Source organism: Sebastes fasciatus, chromosome 6, assembly GCF_043250625.1.
Source record: "Sebastes fasciatus isolate fSebFas1 chromosome 6, fSebFas1.pri, whole genome shotgun sequence".
In the NCBI taxonomy this organism is placed as follows: Eukaryota; Metazoa; Chordata; class Actinopteri; order Perciformes; family Sebastidae; genus Sebastes; species Sebastes fasciatus.
In genome coordinates, this window is record NC_133800.1 from 11,789,787 (window position 1) to 11,806,657 (window position 16,871).

General features: G+C 40.3%; 1 protein-coding gene across 1 annotated transcript in view; it reads right to left on the reverse strand.

Annotated features, from left to right (window-relative positions):
* The window catches only part of ipo11 (importin 11), a 154,030-nt gene that overhangs the window by 99,600 nt on the left and 37,559 nt on the right, over positions 1–16,871 (reverse strand). Inside the window, exons 8-13 of the mRNA XM_074637658.1 lie at positions 13,600–13,648; positions 6,921–6,991; positions 6,579–6,771; positions 5,463–5,615; positions 4,443–4,486; positions 1,377–1,467 (exon numbers count right to left, since the gene is read on the reverse strand). Of these exons, the coding sequence (XP_074493759.1) occupies positions 1,377–1,467; positions 4,443–4,486; positions 5,463–5,615; positions 6,579–6,771; positions 6,921–6,991; positions 13,600–13,648 (601 nt within the window). The remainder of the gene's footprint in view (positions 1–1,376; positions 1,468–4,442; positions 4,487–5,462; positions 5,616–6,578; positions 6,772–6,920; positions 6,992–13,599; positions 13,649–16,871) is intronic.

Sequence of the window (16,871 nt, forward strand, 5' to 3'; positions counted from 1 at the left end):
GAATAAAACCTACACGCTTTGCTGTTTTCTGATATATGAAATATTTATAACTTACTCTGAGGCAAGGCTACATTTCATGTCTGATATGTGAGGCACATTTTGTGTTACAGGAGGCATACTGTAAGTGCAGTACAGGGCAAGGCAATTTTATCTGTATAACATTTTTTAAACACAAAGGCAATTCAGAGTGGTTTGCATAGTGTGTATAAATGCATGCGAAAACAATCAGATAAAACACATTGAAAAAGGGATTTTTATGATATCACTGGGGTGGACAAATATTAGAAAGACCACTCAGTATAACACAATAAAATCAAACAGCACCACAAACAGCCTCCAAAATTACCATAACATTGGGCCTCATGCGAGAACATTTTCGTATTCTTATCTCAACTTTCTCTTACTTTTTTTCGTACAAGTGTGCCACATCAGATTCAGCAAACACTCCTAACTTCAGATAACCGTGTGAATGACTTGCGCAAACCTGTGGGTAAATGGCCGCGAGTTCATGAGAATTGCAAATTAGCATAACTAACGCCCCAATGATACCATATAAGTCTACGCATCCTGTCCCATTCATCTGTCTCTGCCAATGCATGAGTACGCTGTCTAATAAGACACGCTCTCTTCCACGGGCCTGACGCGCATCCAAAAGAAGTAAGTCAGTCATAATGCGCCTGGTTACACTTCCTGTTGACCTTATCATCTACAGAGACAAATAAATCTTTAATTAGTGCACAATTTAAGTCGTTTTGCAGTTTGAGATGTTCATATTGATAATATAGTCTTATACAATATCAGGATTGGCCAGTTTAAATTAATGATATCGTTAAGTTAAATGAATACATTTAGATTTATATTATAATTCCAACTAAAGAGTCTAACAGGATGATGTCAACATAATTATGACGTGTAATATGTAAAGGATTTTCAAACTCAAAATTGCTTCAAAGTAGTTAAATATACAATCACCTAGTGAAAAACTTAGGTTTGGATAAAAGCAGACTAATTGCACGACTCCTACGACAGAGGACAGACTCAGAAATTGTGTTCGTGCCTTAGAGAAAATTCAAAATACAATAAAATTGGTGAATGCGACAAAATTAACCTAAAATCACTCGTACAAGCCACTTAAGAAGGAATCTGTCTGTAAGAGTGTTTCTTGCATGAGGCCCATTGAATCCAAACAGAACTTTCTGAAGGTACAATTTAATGCAGAGCTGTATTAGAAAGCAATAGTTTTAGCCAGGTGTACCTAATAAAGTGTCAATGAGTACATGTTTTCCTTGTATTGAAGGGATGTTAAAAGGTTTGCTGAAAAGAGAGCAGACTTCGCTTTTGGCATGGAATAATATTTGGATTGACATTTAACTGACCCTGGAGATTCTGAACCATATCCAGCAGCACCGGTATCAGTATCTGGTTGTAGCTGTGGAAGATATCCAGGAACAACACTTCTGCACATGGCTAAATAGAGGAAGAGAGCAGAAGGGGACAAAAGGGAAGACGGTTAATTGGCAGAATTGATGGTGCACTGAATGCAGAAGTCATCACAATCGTTAATTTTGTTTTTCTCTCTGCTCTCCCCATTCTCAGCAGCCTGCTTTGGTTTGGATGGGCACTCAGTGGTGGCGAGGGAGAAAATCACATGAACGAGTGATGTCAGTGCATACCCACTGTATACACAAAGAACATTTTATACAAAGAGGCTCATGCACAAACACAGACAAACGAAGGCAAACAATGGCTTGAGCTCCCGGTTCAATGAAAAGTCAATGTGAAATTGTCGGGGGATTTGTGTGTTTGTGTGTGGTCAAATAGAGAAATGGTACTCCACCCACCTTCAGTGGTTTATTGGTTTTAGATGTCACTAAAAAAATCAATAGCAAAAAAGCCAATTCATGAATACATGCTGTGTGCTATACAGCGTATGTGCATGTGTCTACACGTATAACCTTTCCACCCCGGTGGCAGGAGGTCAGATGGCACTTCTAAAAGGCCAATCCACCTTTGCAGGATTGAGACAAACACAAACCCTTGTTCTTTTGGGGATATATAGACAGGTGGTAATATGGCTAGGGGTATGTCATCTATAATCAGCCATTAGAATTGGTGACCATTGGAGGAATAGATGGATAGTGACATTTGATCCATGAACCGTCCTGAGCTCCACAATGTGCTAATATGAAGGTCAAAAGAGGTCGTACACTGTGTGGGAAAAGTTCCTGTTTAAAGGGGTACAACGGCCATTTTTAAAACATTGATATTATTCTGGAGGCTACATAACATGCTCATGAACACGCATATTGAGAGGGCGCGCCGGAAAACCACAAGTTTGCAGCGTCATCACGGTAAAACAGCAACTGCCTGTCAGTGGCGATTTGAATGGAGTATAGAAATTCCACAACATGTAGATAAACATGCTGTCCCTTTCTGAATCTATTTTATGTTAACGATAAACACTTTTAAGATAGGTGAATTGTGTTATACCTTTCTGACTTCTTTCGTTTTCCAGTAGTTATTGTTTATGCAAGTGCTGTCCACTGGAATGAATCCATGACAGGATTTGGGCAGCAGGTAGCTTGAAGTTTCCATAGTGAGGAACATTAAACCAGTAAAGCATCTTGGACGATTCCCATCCGTGCTACAAAAGTCAATCTAACTAGCCAGCTACCAATATGCAGTGCCTGTTGTCATCATGGACGCTAGTCGCGGGATAACCGTCACAATATGTATGCGCTGAAATTCTGTCATGGATTGCTCTGCTCCAATGGATGGCACTTGCATAAACTATAACTACTGGAAAACGAAAGAAGTCAGAAAAGTATGACACAGTTCCCTTATTGTTAACATAAAACAGATTCAGAAAGTGACAACAAGTTTATTCATATTGCAAAGGTTGTTGAAATTCTATACTCCATTAAAACCGTGCACTTACAGTCAGTTACTGTTTACCATGATGACGGTGCCCCATTGTGGTTTCCCGGCGCGCCCTCGCAATATGCGCCAACATGAGCAAGTTGCAGTATTTTTTTTCCATCATCTTAAACACCGATCAGCCATAACATCATGACAGAACGGGCACCCTGAACGGTCTGCCGCTACGCAGCCCCATACGCAACAAACTGCGATGCACTGTGTGTTCTGACACCTTCCTATCGGAACCAGCATTAACTTTTTCAGCAATTTGAGCTACAGTAGCTCTTCTATTGGATCGGACAACACGGGCCAGCCTTCTCTCCCAACGTGCATCAATGAGCCTCGGGTCTGACCATGTCGCCGGTTCACCGGTTTTCCTTCCTTGGACCACTTTTGGTAGAGTCCTGACCACTGCAGACCGGGAACATCCCACAAGGGCTGCAGTTTTGGAGATGCTCTGACCCAGTCGTCTAGCCAGCACTAATTGGCCCTTGTCAGAGTCGCTCACATCCTTACGCTTACCCATTTATTCTGCTTCCAACACAAAGTTCAAAATGTTCACTTGCTGCCTAATATATCCCCCCCACTGCCAGGTGCCATTGTAACGAGATAATCAATGTTATTCAATTCACCTGTCAGTGGTCTTAATGTTATGGCTGATCGGTGTATAGCCTCCAGAATAATACCAATGTTTTAAAAATGGCCGTTGTTCCCCTTTAAAGAGTTATACATACAGACTAGAATGTTCATTACAAATTCCAATCATATTGTGATTTTTTTTTTTTTTTTTTTTTTAAGTATGTGAGAAAGCAACTAAAACAGAGTACTATTTAAAACTCTTGGGCCACTCCAATTTATAATTAAATCCCTTGCAGAGCAAAAGGTTGTCAACGGAAGTATGAAAGTAAGTAGATGGGGCTCAACACCGAGAGGGAAGGGGAGAGAAATGAGGGGTAGACATGAATAAGAAAGTATGTCTAGACTCAGAAAAACAGCTGAAGACGAGTCACAGAGACCGGATCGAAAGCCCTGTGGACCACCAACTGTTTTATGATGTTGCAATGTATACAACCTGCTCAGTGCCACCACATAAAATACATTAAATGTTTCAAAATATAGCACACACTAAAATGTATTTCTGAAAAAAGTTATATTACAGCAATTCCATTATATGGAAATCTTCTGCTGTTATGGTTCTTTCAATCATATTTTTTATGGTTTCAAAGGTGTTTTATGTCTTGCAAACTTTATTCTTTAATCTTGGCAAACTAGATATTTTTGGTTGAAACGCAGGGGACAGATTAGGTTTCTGTTTAACAACATTCCTCCTCTCACTGTTTGTAGATGCTGCAGTAATTCTTCTTGTGGGAAAGGTTGAGGACTGTGTGTACAACTATCATCACTGGGCACTTACGAAACACAAAAGTACTTGAAATCATTGAGGACCTCTCTGTCTGAGTTTCTGTCTCCCCCTTCTCAGGTCATCAATCTTAGTGTGTGTGTGTGTGTGTGTGTTTACTTACCCGTAGACTGTATTTCCAAGAGTCACCACCTGTTTCTTCAACGGCTAGAATAGAAGAGAAGAGAGGTGTGAGACTTGGTGTCCCATGTGGAGCATAATCAGAAGAGTGGGAGGACTGTCAAGCCAATACTGCTACAGGCCTGAACTATATTCTGAGATGACAAATGGTTATCTATTTGGAAATGCCGGTCTGGAGATTATAGCTGCGGAGCAGAAACACTGCACATCTTGTCTGAGCAAAAGTGCAAATGTATTTTTACACACTTCTTGTGTGTTTTTCTGTCTGACTGAGGAACTGAATCCATATGTCAACAAGCTGAACAACAGCATAGGGCCCTTGTGGTCTCAGCTTTATAAAGTGTTGTGTCTGATTGGTCGGTGTCATTACATCAAGTCTGCGAGGGCACTTGGCTGGGAGGAAAATAAAATCTGTAACGTATATCTCAATCTCTGCCATAGCTACAACCAACACCAACATTATTACCCTCTAATCTTGACCATTTCACCAAAAGGAATCCGTATCAGCACTTTATAAAACATGCAGCTGTGTAGAGTATTGCTGCTATAGATAAATCTCAGCTTCTGCACATAAGTTTGTAATGCTTGATCTGCATAATAAAATGTTCCATTGTTTTAAAAATAGCGCAGTGTTGATGGTAGATGGTGGGTGAAAGTTGTATGAAAACTACGGCTGTCAATCGCTTAAAAACAATGACAAATAGTCAACTTTGGCAGCCCTAATGAAAACCATACAAATCCCAATTCAAGAAATCCCTATTAAGGCTATTATTTATGTGTTCAGCACCTAACCTTAATGAATGAGTACAGCATCACCACTACACAATAAAGTCTGGCAAAGCCTGTATCCAAAGCGACACTGCTGACTTCATGAATTGTAGAATTAGCTAACCCTCGCTGTTCTGGACTTCCTAACAACACGCCTGTTAACTCTGCAAGTCTGCAGGTCCAGATAAGTCTGCACATTTGGATTCAGCTTGTGTATCTAGGGATGTGCTATTACCAAAGCTCTCCGGGTCCTCTTCCCACATTGCCAGCTCTTCCTCTGTGAGAAGGAAGTAGTGAGAGACGAGCCGGCGTCCAATCTCTGTCAGCGTGGGGTGTGTGAAGAATGCCGTCTTGATCTTGTGAGCCTCCAGACTCTCTGGTTTACTGTCTGAGGGCGGGAGGAGGGAGGAAGAGGAGAGAAAAAATAAAGAATTAAGAAAAGAAATATTTTATTATCCATTAATCTGTATGTGGATGATTAAAGAATATTTATTTTTACAGCCAAAATGCATTTTAGGGGGAAAATTCTGATATAAAGCAAACAAGAAAATTTCAATTTACTTCCAGAGGCGAACCGATACCCAACTCGTCAGATTGCTAGTCATTTAAACTTTCAAACCTCTCAAACTTTACCTGTGGCCCCTGACCTCCAATACTCTCAGACACACACAGATCTTCCTGTCTGTCTATCTGACTGACAGCATGGGTCTAATAAATAAGTCAGATGGCTGCTCTGAGCTGAGCTGGGTCAGCCAAGGCTCAACTTTCCCTTTAGCTATGTAGCCCTGCTACTCAAAATACTTTGTTTTCTTGTTTGGAAATTGGAAATGGAAAGAAAAACCTGTATAAGAAGTAGAACCTAACCCTGCCCCCACGGCACAATCAAACGTTCGCATGAAAACCAAAGCAATTCGCACAAGAACCACAAAAACGTGGCTCCGCTCTCTGTCAACTAACGATTGCTTAAGAGAAAGATCTTCAATAAGGCACACCAAAGACCAAACTAGCTGGCAGAACAAAGACAGAGAGCTGTGCTCCACAGCTAATGAAGCACTAGAGGCCTCTGTCAGCTTGAAATAAACATGAGCCGTGGCGAGGTACGGTGACGCTGATGGTATTACAGTGTTGTGTTTTTCAAAACAGCTTGTGGCGTTTTTCTGAAGGCCTCTGAATCATAGACCTAAAATTCAGATTGTATTGTCTTGGCTTTCATTTCTTCTTTCTCCTTGTTCATGTCTGCAATTCTTATCACTCGTCTACCGTGTACTTTACTCCCTTGTGTTGTCGCTTCATTCATCCTTTATTCTCCACCCTCCCCTGCTCCCCGTTCCCACAGCCCCTCATATCCTACCATCGATGTTCTTGGAGGGTTTGTAGGCATCGTTCTTTACAATCAGCTTGATGAGGCTCATGCACTGAACAATGAAGCGTTCAAAGGTCACGCCCTCCCCTGCAGGTGTGAACAGGTAGCTGACGGCAAATTCCAGGGAACGCTGGATTAGGGGTATAAATGCACATGGATGGTACTCCAGGAAATCTAACAACTGCATGGAAAGAAAAGGGGACGGGAGAAAGATAAACATGTGTTAGACGCTGCAATTGGTCTGCAACACCCTTGATGCAAACGTACAACCTATTCATTAATGATGAAACAGCCATTTATTATTATATATTAATATACAAGTCAACTCACAATTTTAGTGTACAGTATGATCATCTTCTCAAGCTTTTCTCTGCATGTGCTGTCAGGACCAACCTGCCGAGCTGAAACACAGAACAACCATACAGTATTGTTAATTACAGCATCCACAGGCAATTATCATCATTTGGCAATATAGAGATGGTCCATAGTTATTTAATCTAAATCCAAGTAATTTAGTTTGTCAATAATGCAACTTAATAATACGAGTAAAAAGAGTGAGAGAGTAATAATAACAAGGTAATATATTGCTGTAACTTAATTCATATCCATGATGTCAGTGGGAATAATTAGTATTATCTCTTGACCTTCAAAGTGAGCAACTTTTGTATTTAAGCAAGTTTTGTTTCAACTTTAGAACTTTTGTGAGCAACTTTTTTATTATTTAAGCCTTTAGATACAATGGATTTAATTAAATAAATAATTTGACATTTTAGGAAATATGTTTACTCACTTACTTGCCGAGGCAATAAAGCACTAAATTTTCAAGAGAAAAAAAATCATGGCTGATTTGTGAAATTTCTGAGGATTCGGGAGTTACACGTGTTTAATGCCGACACACCGGCAGAGCAGCAGCACGACGTGTTGAAATTCTGAACTTTCCTCTCCTGAAGTATTTAGCCTACGCCTTGATAAAAAGGTACACACTGCATGAAGCCCACATAAGAAACGACAGTGTCAGACAATGCGATTTTATGAGTCACACAATTAATTCAGAGGAAACCTTTTAAAAATGACATGGAACATTAGACGAGAAATCATCTTAAGTGGTGTCTGATCGTGTCCTATCAACACAGCCATGATGGACCTTATGTAAAAGAATAGAAAAACACTTGAATGGAATGAATGAGTAGGAAGAAGGACGGGGGGGGCGCTGCTGAGCAGGGAAGATGTAGGATGTGTTTTGCAGTGGCCCCGCTGGAATGTAACTTCTTATTTACTTTATTTGCACTATTTTGTACCTTTTGTCAATATCAAACTTTAATATTGCAGCTATTTACTCTAGTTAAAGGTATATTATGCAGGAATTTTCTAAATCTGAGGACCTGCCCTCTACCTGTATTTTCTCTTTTCGTCTTATTTTGCTGTGTTAGGGACGTTTCTGGGCTTCAGCAATAACACTTTATTTCTCTGATTCACTGCTTTGTTTTCAACGCCGCTCCCTCTCTTCATTCACTCTATAGCTCGCTTGACAACTGCTGCTCACTCTCTCTTCCTCGCTCGCTTGTTGAGCCAAGGAGGACGGGGCCAACTTTGAATGCCGTGTGTTTGCAAACAGCAACCAACAAATTATTTTCCAATGGAGGATATATGATGGCAGGTTGAGGGAAATCTGATTCTAAAGTCTAAAGGCTGTCGGCTGAGCCAGAACCAGACAGCAGCTGGATGCTAACGAGACTCTGTTGCTGAACATGATGGCAAATGATGGACAAAATGAGCTCTGACATTATCAGTAAATTTGATTCCATCATCTCAGGGTCATCTCAGTCTTTCGAGAGCAAGATTATCTCACATGGTGGGGTTATTGCGGACCTCAAGCGCTCAGCTAATGACCACGATAGCTAACCAACCTTCAAGCTAATGGTAGCATGCTAATCGCCCTGGTCGATTCCGTTTCAAAGAAATGTGAAGACCTGGGGAGATGTTCAAGGTGGAAAAATGGTTGTCTGGTGGGCTTGAGAATCTCAATTTTCCCCAACTTCATTTCTCTTTTCCCCCCTTTCCATCAGTCAGGTTTCTGTTTTGAGCACTGCTGCAGACCATCATTCTTTTCCTTAAATAGCACTTCCAAGTCCTAGCTATGACCCAACCTAATTTAACAGCATTTCTACCGGGGGAGACATTAAATTCACCAGAGTTAACTGTAAAGAGCTCAATAACGCTATAAAACATAGCAAGGTATTACATCATCTCCACCACCTGGGTGCCCATTTAATCTTTTTACAAGAGACTCATCTTAAAGCCTCAGATCGTTTAAATCTGAAGAGGGGATGGGTAGGTCAGGCTTATCATTCCTCATTGCTGGGCAAATCAAGCGGTGCGGCTATCCTGCTGCATAAATCTGTTATTTCTGATCCTAATGGTAGATTCATTATAGTTACTGGCCAGATTTATGATACTCTTGTGATTTTGGTTAATGTTTATGCTCCAAATTGTGATGATGCCTTTTTTCAAATGGCTTTTCCTACCACTCCATGACATGTCTTCACAGTACTTAATATTAGGAGGACACTTTAACTATTGGATTTAATCCTCACTTGGATCGTTCTTCCTCCAATGTTTGATTGCCTTCGAAGTCTGCCAAGGTAATCGAGTCCTTCATGACAGAGTTTGCCGTTTCTGACGCCTGGCCCTTTTTTAACCCTTCTAAAAAGGGAGTATTCCTTTTTTTTTTTTTTCATTTGCATCATACTTTTACTTTTTACTACTAGACTACTTCCATCTGTGTCTGCATGTAAATACGACGCAATTGTTATCTGATCATGCTCCAATTTCTATGAATCTATTTTAAGAATTTCAATAGTACACATGCGCTATGGTGTCTTAATACACGCTAACTTTCAAATGAGGATTTTGTCAACTTTGTTTCAATTCCCTGTGTTTCCCAAACTACCTAGTGATTACATTTTAGATTGTGTCTTGACACCAATGTCAACTCTGAAGGGCTCATTTTCATCTACAACCAAATTAATCTTTTACGTAGAGAGTCATTAGACTCTATAAAGACCCTTTTAGGAAGGAGGATCTGGGAGAAGTAATATCAGTTTGGGTGGAGATTTTAGATTGTGTACACAAATTCTCTATTTGTGCAAGACATGGTCTGACACTGTACCTACTACACAAAGGTTTGGTTGTCTAAGAACTATGACAGTGTAACCTGCCTGTGATAGGTGTCAGCAATCTCCTGTAAACCTCATACACATATTCTAGCTTTGCCCATCCCCTACATAATTATTGGACAGAGATTGTAATACCCAATCAGAGATGACTTGGGAGAAAGTAGAACCAAATTCTATCTCCCTCTCATACCCACTGGATAAGAGGCATCATTATTATTTTCTTAGATTGAAAAAAATCAGATTTTCATTAAGTGGCTCCTCCAATAAATTTGGGAAAATATTGGGTCCATTCTTCCAATTTGTTAAGAGGATGAATTTCCCCACTCATTCCTGATTCCTGATCAATATTGCGTTTGTTGGGGTGTCGGTGATATGCTGCTGTACTATGAGTGTCTATTATTAACACGGTTTGTTTTGGGTTTTTTTTTATCCGTTTATGATTGCGCTATTTTAGTTTTCTTAATCTTTGCCAGCTGTTTTGGTGTTTAGCAATAGGTCAATTGACACTTTTTATAATGTCTTTGTGTAAAGGAAATGTATGCCTTTTTACTTTTCAGCTACTGCCATCAGGCAGCCGCTTCAGAGCAACATCTGCCCAAACAGAGAACTTACAAAAACTCTCCTTTCCCCCGGCAATATTCATTTTTAAACAAGACAAATAGACTGTCACTACTTTCTAATGCAGCTTGCATTGCAGAGATTAATGTATCTTGATTTACTACAAGAAACTTTTCTGCTGTCTTTGAGGTCAAATGCCCACTTCACCTTGCTGCCTTGTGAGAGTCCCATGAGCCCATTACGTCAGTGTCTATAATTAAGTACTGTAATAAATGAACTCAAAAATGACCATGAATGACTCAGTCCCTTTGATGTAAATTTTGGCCACATAAAATCACTCATGATGCTAGAGCCAATAAAGATGTCCCATGTAGTTTACTTCCTTGTCAACCTCATTGATGTAATCTGCAACCTAGCATCGTGGTCTCTGGGATTCCTTCAATCATTTCTGAATAGCCAGGGTCATAGTTTCCTCTCCCCTTATACACACATTCATTTCTATCTGCCGCTGCTAATTCAACGTGACACTAGATTGATTAAAAAGGTTAACTTCTTTGTCTTGCTTCTTTCAGATTTAAGATCAGGGACTATGTAGATCAAAACACCATTGCATTTTATTGATTTTTGTGTCCATGCCATTGTTTCCTTGTTTGCGGGTGTGCGACAGCTGGTAATCGAAGCAGATGGTGCGTAAATGTCATCAAAGTCACTGAGGTCCTACATCTGAACCAACGAAACCTGCTACTAAAACCCTATAGACAGAGATAGATAAAGAAAATGAAGACAGAAAATGAAAATATTCACTGTTTCTGACAGATATGTAACCTTGAAAAGAAAAGTTTTCAACAATATAGTGACTGACAGAAATGGATAGGTGACCTCAGTCTGAGGACAAAGATCTAACAGAGAGAGAGCCAGACATCTGAATGGACCACAAAGACTGCCCTGAAAACACCAGTTTATATAGCTGACCTTATCAGTCTGTGCAGAGCTGATATTTCTCCCCAGCCCGGCTGTGAGCTGCTTTGCCGATTCCCCTATCTGCCAGCCCAAATACCAACAGGACCCTGACCCTGTCTCCATTGCCATCAGCAGAGTAAATATTGGGAGTGACAGTTGTGGCTGATATCTCAAATGATATTTTTTGCTAACATCTGCCACTATGGTAGCTCATGGATGTTGTGTCTGTGATTTATCTCTCACTCACTGGGTGTTGTCATGACAAACGTCCACAGAAAAGAGGAAAGGACCATTGATAGTGAAATCAAACAGTGGAAGTGAGCTAACATAGCTGAAGCTAAATTGGGTAGCCACCACTTTTTTTTTTTTTTTTAATTTATTTAGATTTTTCCATTCAGAGGGACGGAGGGATAGGTACAACAGGTACCTGTAACAGGTTACAGGTGACAGGATAAAGAACCCTTTTAAGAACTCAGGAACTTTACATGTATTTCAACCAGAAGAACTAGGTACTAAATTTAGTTGCTGCACCAGGTGCCAAAAAAGTCCCTGCTCCGCAGGTAGTACACTATTTTGCAATGGTTCAGGAAAGAGGAAAGCTGAAGGGAGGATATCTCTCGTAATGTTTATTGACATTACATAAAAAGTTATGTTTTTAGCGTCCACGCTAGTTTAAGAGAGAGATAAAGAGAGAGTGTGTGCGTGACTGAGCTCAAGGGACCAGGAGCGAACGAAGTGGCGTTCAAGAGAGTGAGCAAATGAGTGAGAGAGAGAGATAGAACGGCAAAGAGAAAACTTAACAAGAAAAAAAATAAAATAAAACATAATTTGCAAATTGATCGCAGTAACACACTAAAGCAGTACTAGCTGTAAAAAAAAAATACAGTTAAAACTAAATATCGCTCCTTCTGGACCAGAGTATAAACTGGCAAAACATCAGAAGAAAACAAACACGTAAAACATCTAAAGTGACTGTTAATGTGGGTAATTCCTGTTAATGCACAATGTTGGGCTGGGGCACAACACAGTAAGGGATCATTTTCACATGTAAACCAATGGGATATTAGTGAAGGATCAAACCTGACATGTTTGATATGATAGGAGGGACAGGAGGGTTAAGATTGCTCTATCATTTTTGGACAGTTTTATTGCTTACATTTTATGTTCACCATCAAACACTTTCCAGGAAGACACATTTCATGGTGTCTTTAACCTGCTCTCTTAAAGGGACAGGGTCTCTTGCAGAAGCAGACAAGAGTACCACCACGGAAGCAAAGCAATGTACTGCTGTGAATGGGGCGGCAGCAAAACGTATTTTAGACACCTAAAAGAAAGGTTTACCTAAAAAAAATAAAAACTATATCTGTTTAAGTGTATGCTATATTTAGAATATTTTCGCCGGTTTACCTTGCCATGAGACAGCTTTACAGTCTATGTTTCCAATGGGGAACTGAAACCATTATGCCAGAGCAACCTCACAGAACACGAGAACTGCTGGTCTACCGCTGCCTGGATCGGTTAGTTAGTTTGTATTATTGTGTGACTTTAGTGAGTTCGGTTTCACCAAAGTCACACAATAACACAAACAAACTAAACAACCAGCAACCCCCGTGTTCTCCGAGGTAAAATTTACAGTTTTTTTTCCAATGAGGTGTGGTGGTTTTGGTGAGAACATAGATGGATAGAACAGCTCCAGTTCCCCGTCGGAAAGGGCTGTCTCATGACAAGGTAAACCGCCGAAAATATTCAAAATGCATTTAAACTGACATTGATTTTTTTTAGTTGAGCCTTTCTTTCAGGTGGCTAAAATACACGTTCGTAGCCATACATTGTTTTGCTTCTGTGCTGGTACCCCTGTCTGCTTCTCCAAGCTGGAGGTGCGCCATCCGTGGTCTCCTGTAGGTAATACGCTGACTATGGATAAATACCTCATACAACCCCACTTCAAAACACCCAAACTATCCCTTTAGGATCTCACTATTACAGGTTCTCATTCCTTGAGTCAGACTCATACATTTAAATTATAGTACCGTGAGGAGAAGTTGTACTTAGAAGTCTTCTGTTTCCTAATGGTTTAGAAGAGAAAAACTTGATTAAAAACGAACTAAGCCCCTTAGGATGGCCTACATTTTTAATTTGACTCCTATATAATGCTATACTATCATGACCTAGACTTTGTGTATCGTAAAGTCTCTTAGACTTTTAAGTAGGTGCCTTTAATATGCATTAGATCAAGCCCCAGTAAAGGAGTTTGTTTACTGAAGGGAGAAGCCTCGGATCAGAGATCCAGGAAAGAGAAAGAGACAAGTACTCACAGCATTCCAAGAACTGTTTTAGCCTCTCAAACACTGCATTCAGGAAACCCTGAAAGGGAAGAGATGAAGAGAGGGTGAGATCGAGTTTAATCTCTGACATTTCTGCAGTTGAATTGCTCGTGATTGCTTCATCAGTATTGCTCAGATGCAGATATATATCAACAAAGGGAATAACTTTAGTACGGGTGTGTTGTGTATGTGCGTGTGTGCACGGGCACACACGCCTCTGTACTCAGGAGTATAAATAAAAGTGCCAGCTACACAGTATGAAAGAGAATCAATTTTCTGTAGCCTGGTGTAGACGCGGCTTAGCATGGGAAATTAGATGATAGATGGAGATGCAATCGGTTTAGTTCTGCGTAAATGTTCAGCCATGAGGTCAACAGCAGTGCTATTAATCACACAGCCCGTCCAACGCAGACCAGCTGGCAAGTACAGCTCCTAACAAACCGAATCTAGTGGAGAAAGACGGGGTCACAAGAGGAGCACAGGAGATGATGAAGAACAACATGCACGACAGGCATTTGTTCAGCTAATGGTGGGATTTAGAAAAAGACGGAGAGGCAAGGTGGGTGAAACAAAAGAAAAATACTTAAATAGAGCATGCAGGGAATTAGAAACAATTAAAGGGAGTGCAAAATAGAAGTTTTCAGCTGAATAGCTCATGATGAAAAAGGTTTGACAGCTCACGGTAGCGCCGGGGAAGAATACACAAGGATGAAGTGGGAAAGTAAATGAATCAGCTAAATGGATTGAGGTGGGAAGATAAAGATGGAAAGTTGAAACAGAGTGTGGCGGGCATCAAACGGGCATGTCAGCAGTAATGTGAGGAGTAGTTTGTAAAGGGAGATGAGAGTGTCAACAGAGCAACCAAGTTCAATATGAGAAAGGATCTAAAGGACGAACAGTGGGTGAACGCTGCATGTGGTGAAATATAAGTGCACAGACTTGCTTCAAGTTTATGATGTAGCAGTAAATTGTATATCACCATGGCTCGACAGAAATCTATAATTTGCTTTGGGAATAACACAAAGAGGCTCGTTAACTCCTGGATGTTGCGGAGCCACATGCTGAGAAGCAAGAACATATATCTAGAAAAAAAATATGTTTTTGATCAATTGAGATATCTATTCTAGCCTCCTGTAATGCCTGTTTGTCAATCATCCCAAGCAGTGCTGCCACTGTGGTGATTAGAAAATTAACCCACTCTATGCAGAATGTTCACGTGTCGAGTGTGAAGACACGGGTGGCTATGTCAGGGTGAATAACTTGTTAGTAGTCTGGATTTGTGCTCCAAAGAGCATTATGGAGAAGCGAACAAAAACAATCTACCCAAATATTGTCATTGGGTCTTAAGACATTCTCAAGTTGTTTTCCAAGTTTTTAGGGTTTTATTTTTTTATCAAAAACTTGTAACTGGCAGTGACATGGGTAAACTATAGCCACACACACACACACACACAGCAAAAAAAACGATGGTACCAGTGTGCTATACGCAGCCCAACGGCGCCCAACAGCCGACTATCAGCTGGGTGTGTCAGGGCCCTCACATATTTGGAGCCAACAGTGTTTCAAGTTCCATTAATGAACGGTACTTTTGTGATTATTTTAGTTCATATTAGGGCTATGCAAAATTTCAATTACAATTAAAATTTTTGGCTCCCAACAATTATGAAAACAAGATAATCAACATAAAATGATTATTGTGCGGCATTCCATTTCGCAATGACGCTCTCGTTTTGTCTAGAGTTATATAAATCCAGCGCACCCCTTTCCTTTACAGCAGTGCGCTTTCGCCCCGTGGTGGTACGCCATGACTGGCTCTAGGTCAGATTGGAAAAGGCCCAGGGTGAAGGTGGCCCTTTGCAGCACCCCTCGCCCAGACCTTGGTGCTTAGTGCTCACTGTTCCCTCACCCCACGCTCCTGGTGACTGTCAACCGGGGCGGACTGACCTCAGTGCGGCGATGTCGGCAACCTGTGTCAAGCCATGTCATCACCATTAAAATTTATACAACCCATTGTTTACAATAGCCTCTTAATTTTGCTCTGAGTGCACCAGATTGATGCATTCAACTTTAAAATGTAGCCTACAAAATGTTCTTTCTAAATTCATGATGTTTCCAAAGTCAATGAGTAATCGCGTTAAACAATCGTGACCTCAATGTTGACCACAATAATCTTGATTTTTGCCATAATCAAGCAGCCCTAGGTCATATTATAGACAACTGGAAATAAACATAACAGCAAAAACAAACAAAATGGCATGTAGAGACGCAAGTCTAAGTAGCACTGCAGTCACAAACACCAGTTTCAGTACATTTTGTAAACATTACAGAAGTAACCTGTAAACGTTACTAGAAGTGAGAGGAGGAAAATTGTTTGGCTGAATGTGTTAAGTTCATTTAATCACTGTTTGCCATTTCACCATAAAAAAATATATTCAATGTAAAACATATGTCCTTCCATAAATAACAAACTTCCAACATGGTTCCCACACACCAAAGATTGGGTTGAGGGTCAAAGTATATAAAAAAACAACAACTTAAGTGGTAAACAAAAGGACAAGCTTATTCACAGTCAGATTGCTAATGCACAATATGCATAATTAACAGATATGGGACCAGCTTATTATCAAGACTCACTGTTACAGCTCAGGCCTGTTGTGCTGCAGGCGTCTGAGCAACACATCATGACTTATTTAAACACAGTTACTCTCTCAGATGGGCTTATTCAGTTCTCTGCAGGCTGCTAAATGACTTCTTCAGTAGGCAAACTTCAGACTCTTTTTTTCCTACAGTCCCCGTCAGAAGTATAACCTTGAAACAGATTTAAAAAAATGAATATTGCAATACGATTTAACAGTTTTCTCAGCATCCCACCCATTACCAAAGGAAGAGAAAATGAGATGATAAGCCATGAACACCTTAATAATCAATAAGTCAGATAAAAAGAGCCGTCTTTAAACCATCACAGGACATATTTGAAAAATGGTTGCAGGAAATCGTCTGTCCAAAATCAGGTTAACTAAAAAGAAATGTCAGGAAGTAGTTAATAACTGTCAATATGATCTGGATGAGGATTCCCATTACCGGATTGAAACAGATTAACCTGTCAATGTGTCGTGAATAACTGAATTAATCAATGAGTCCTACTCGGGAAAAGGGTTCATTTGAGCAAAACCAGTAATTGCATCCAATTCATTTAAATGACATCATCCCTGTCTGACTCAACTCACCTGTTCCTGTTAACAACAATTAACTGTCTTTCAGTT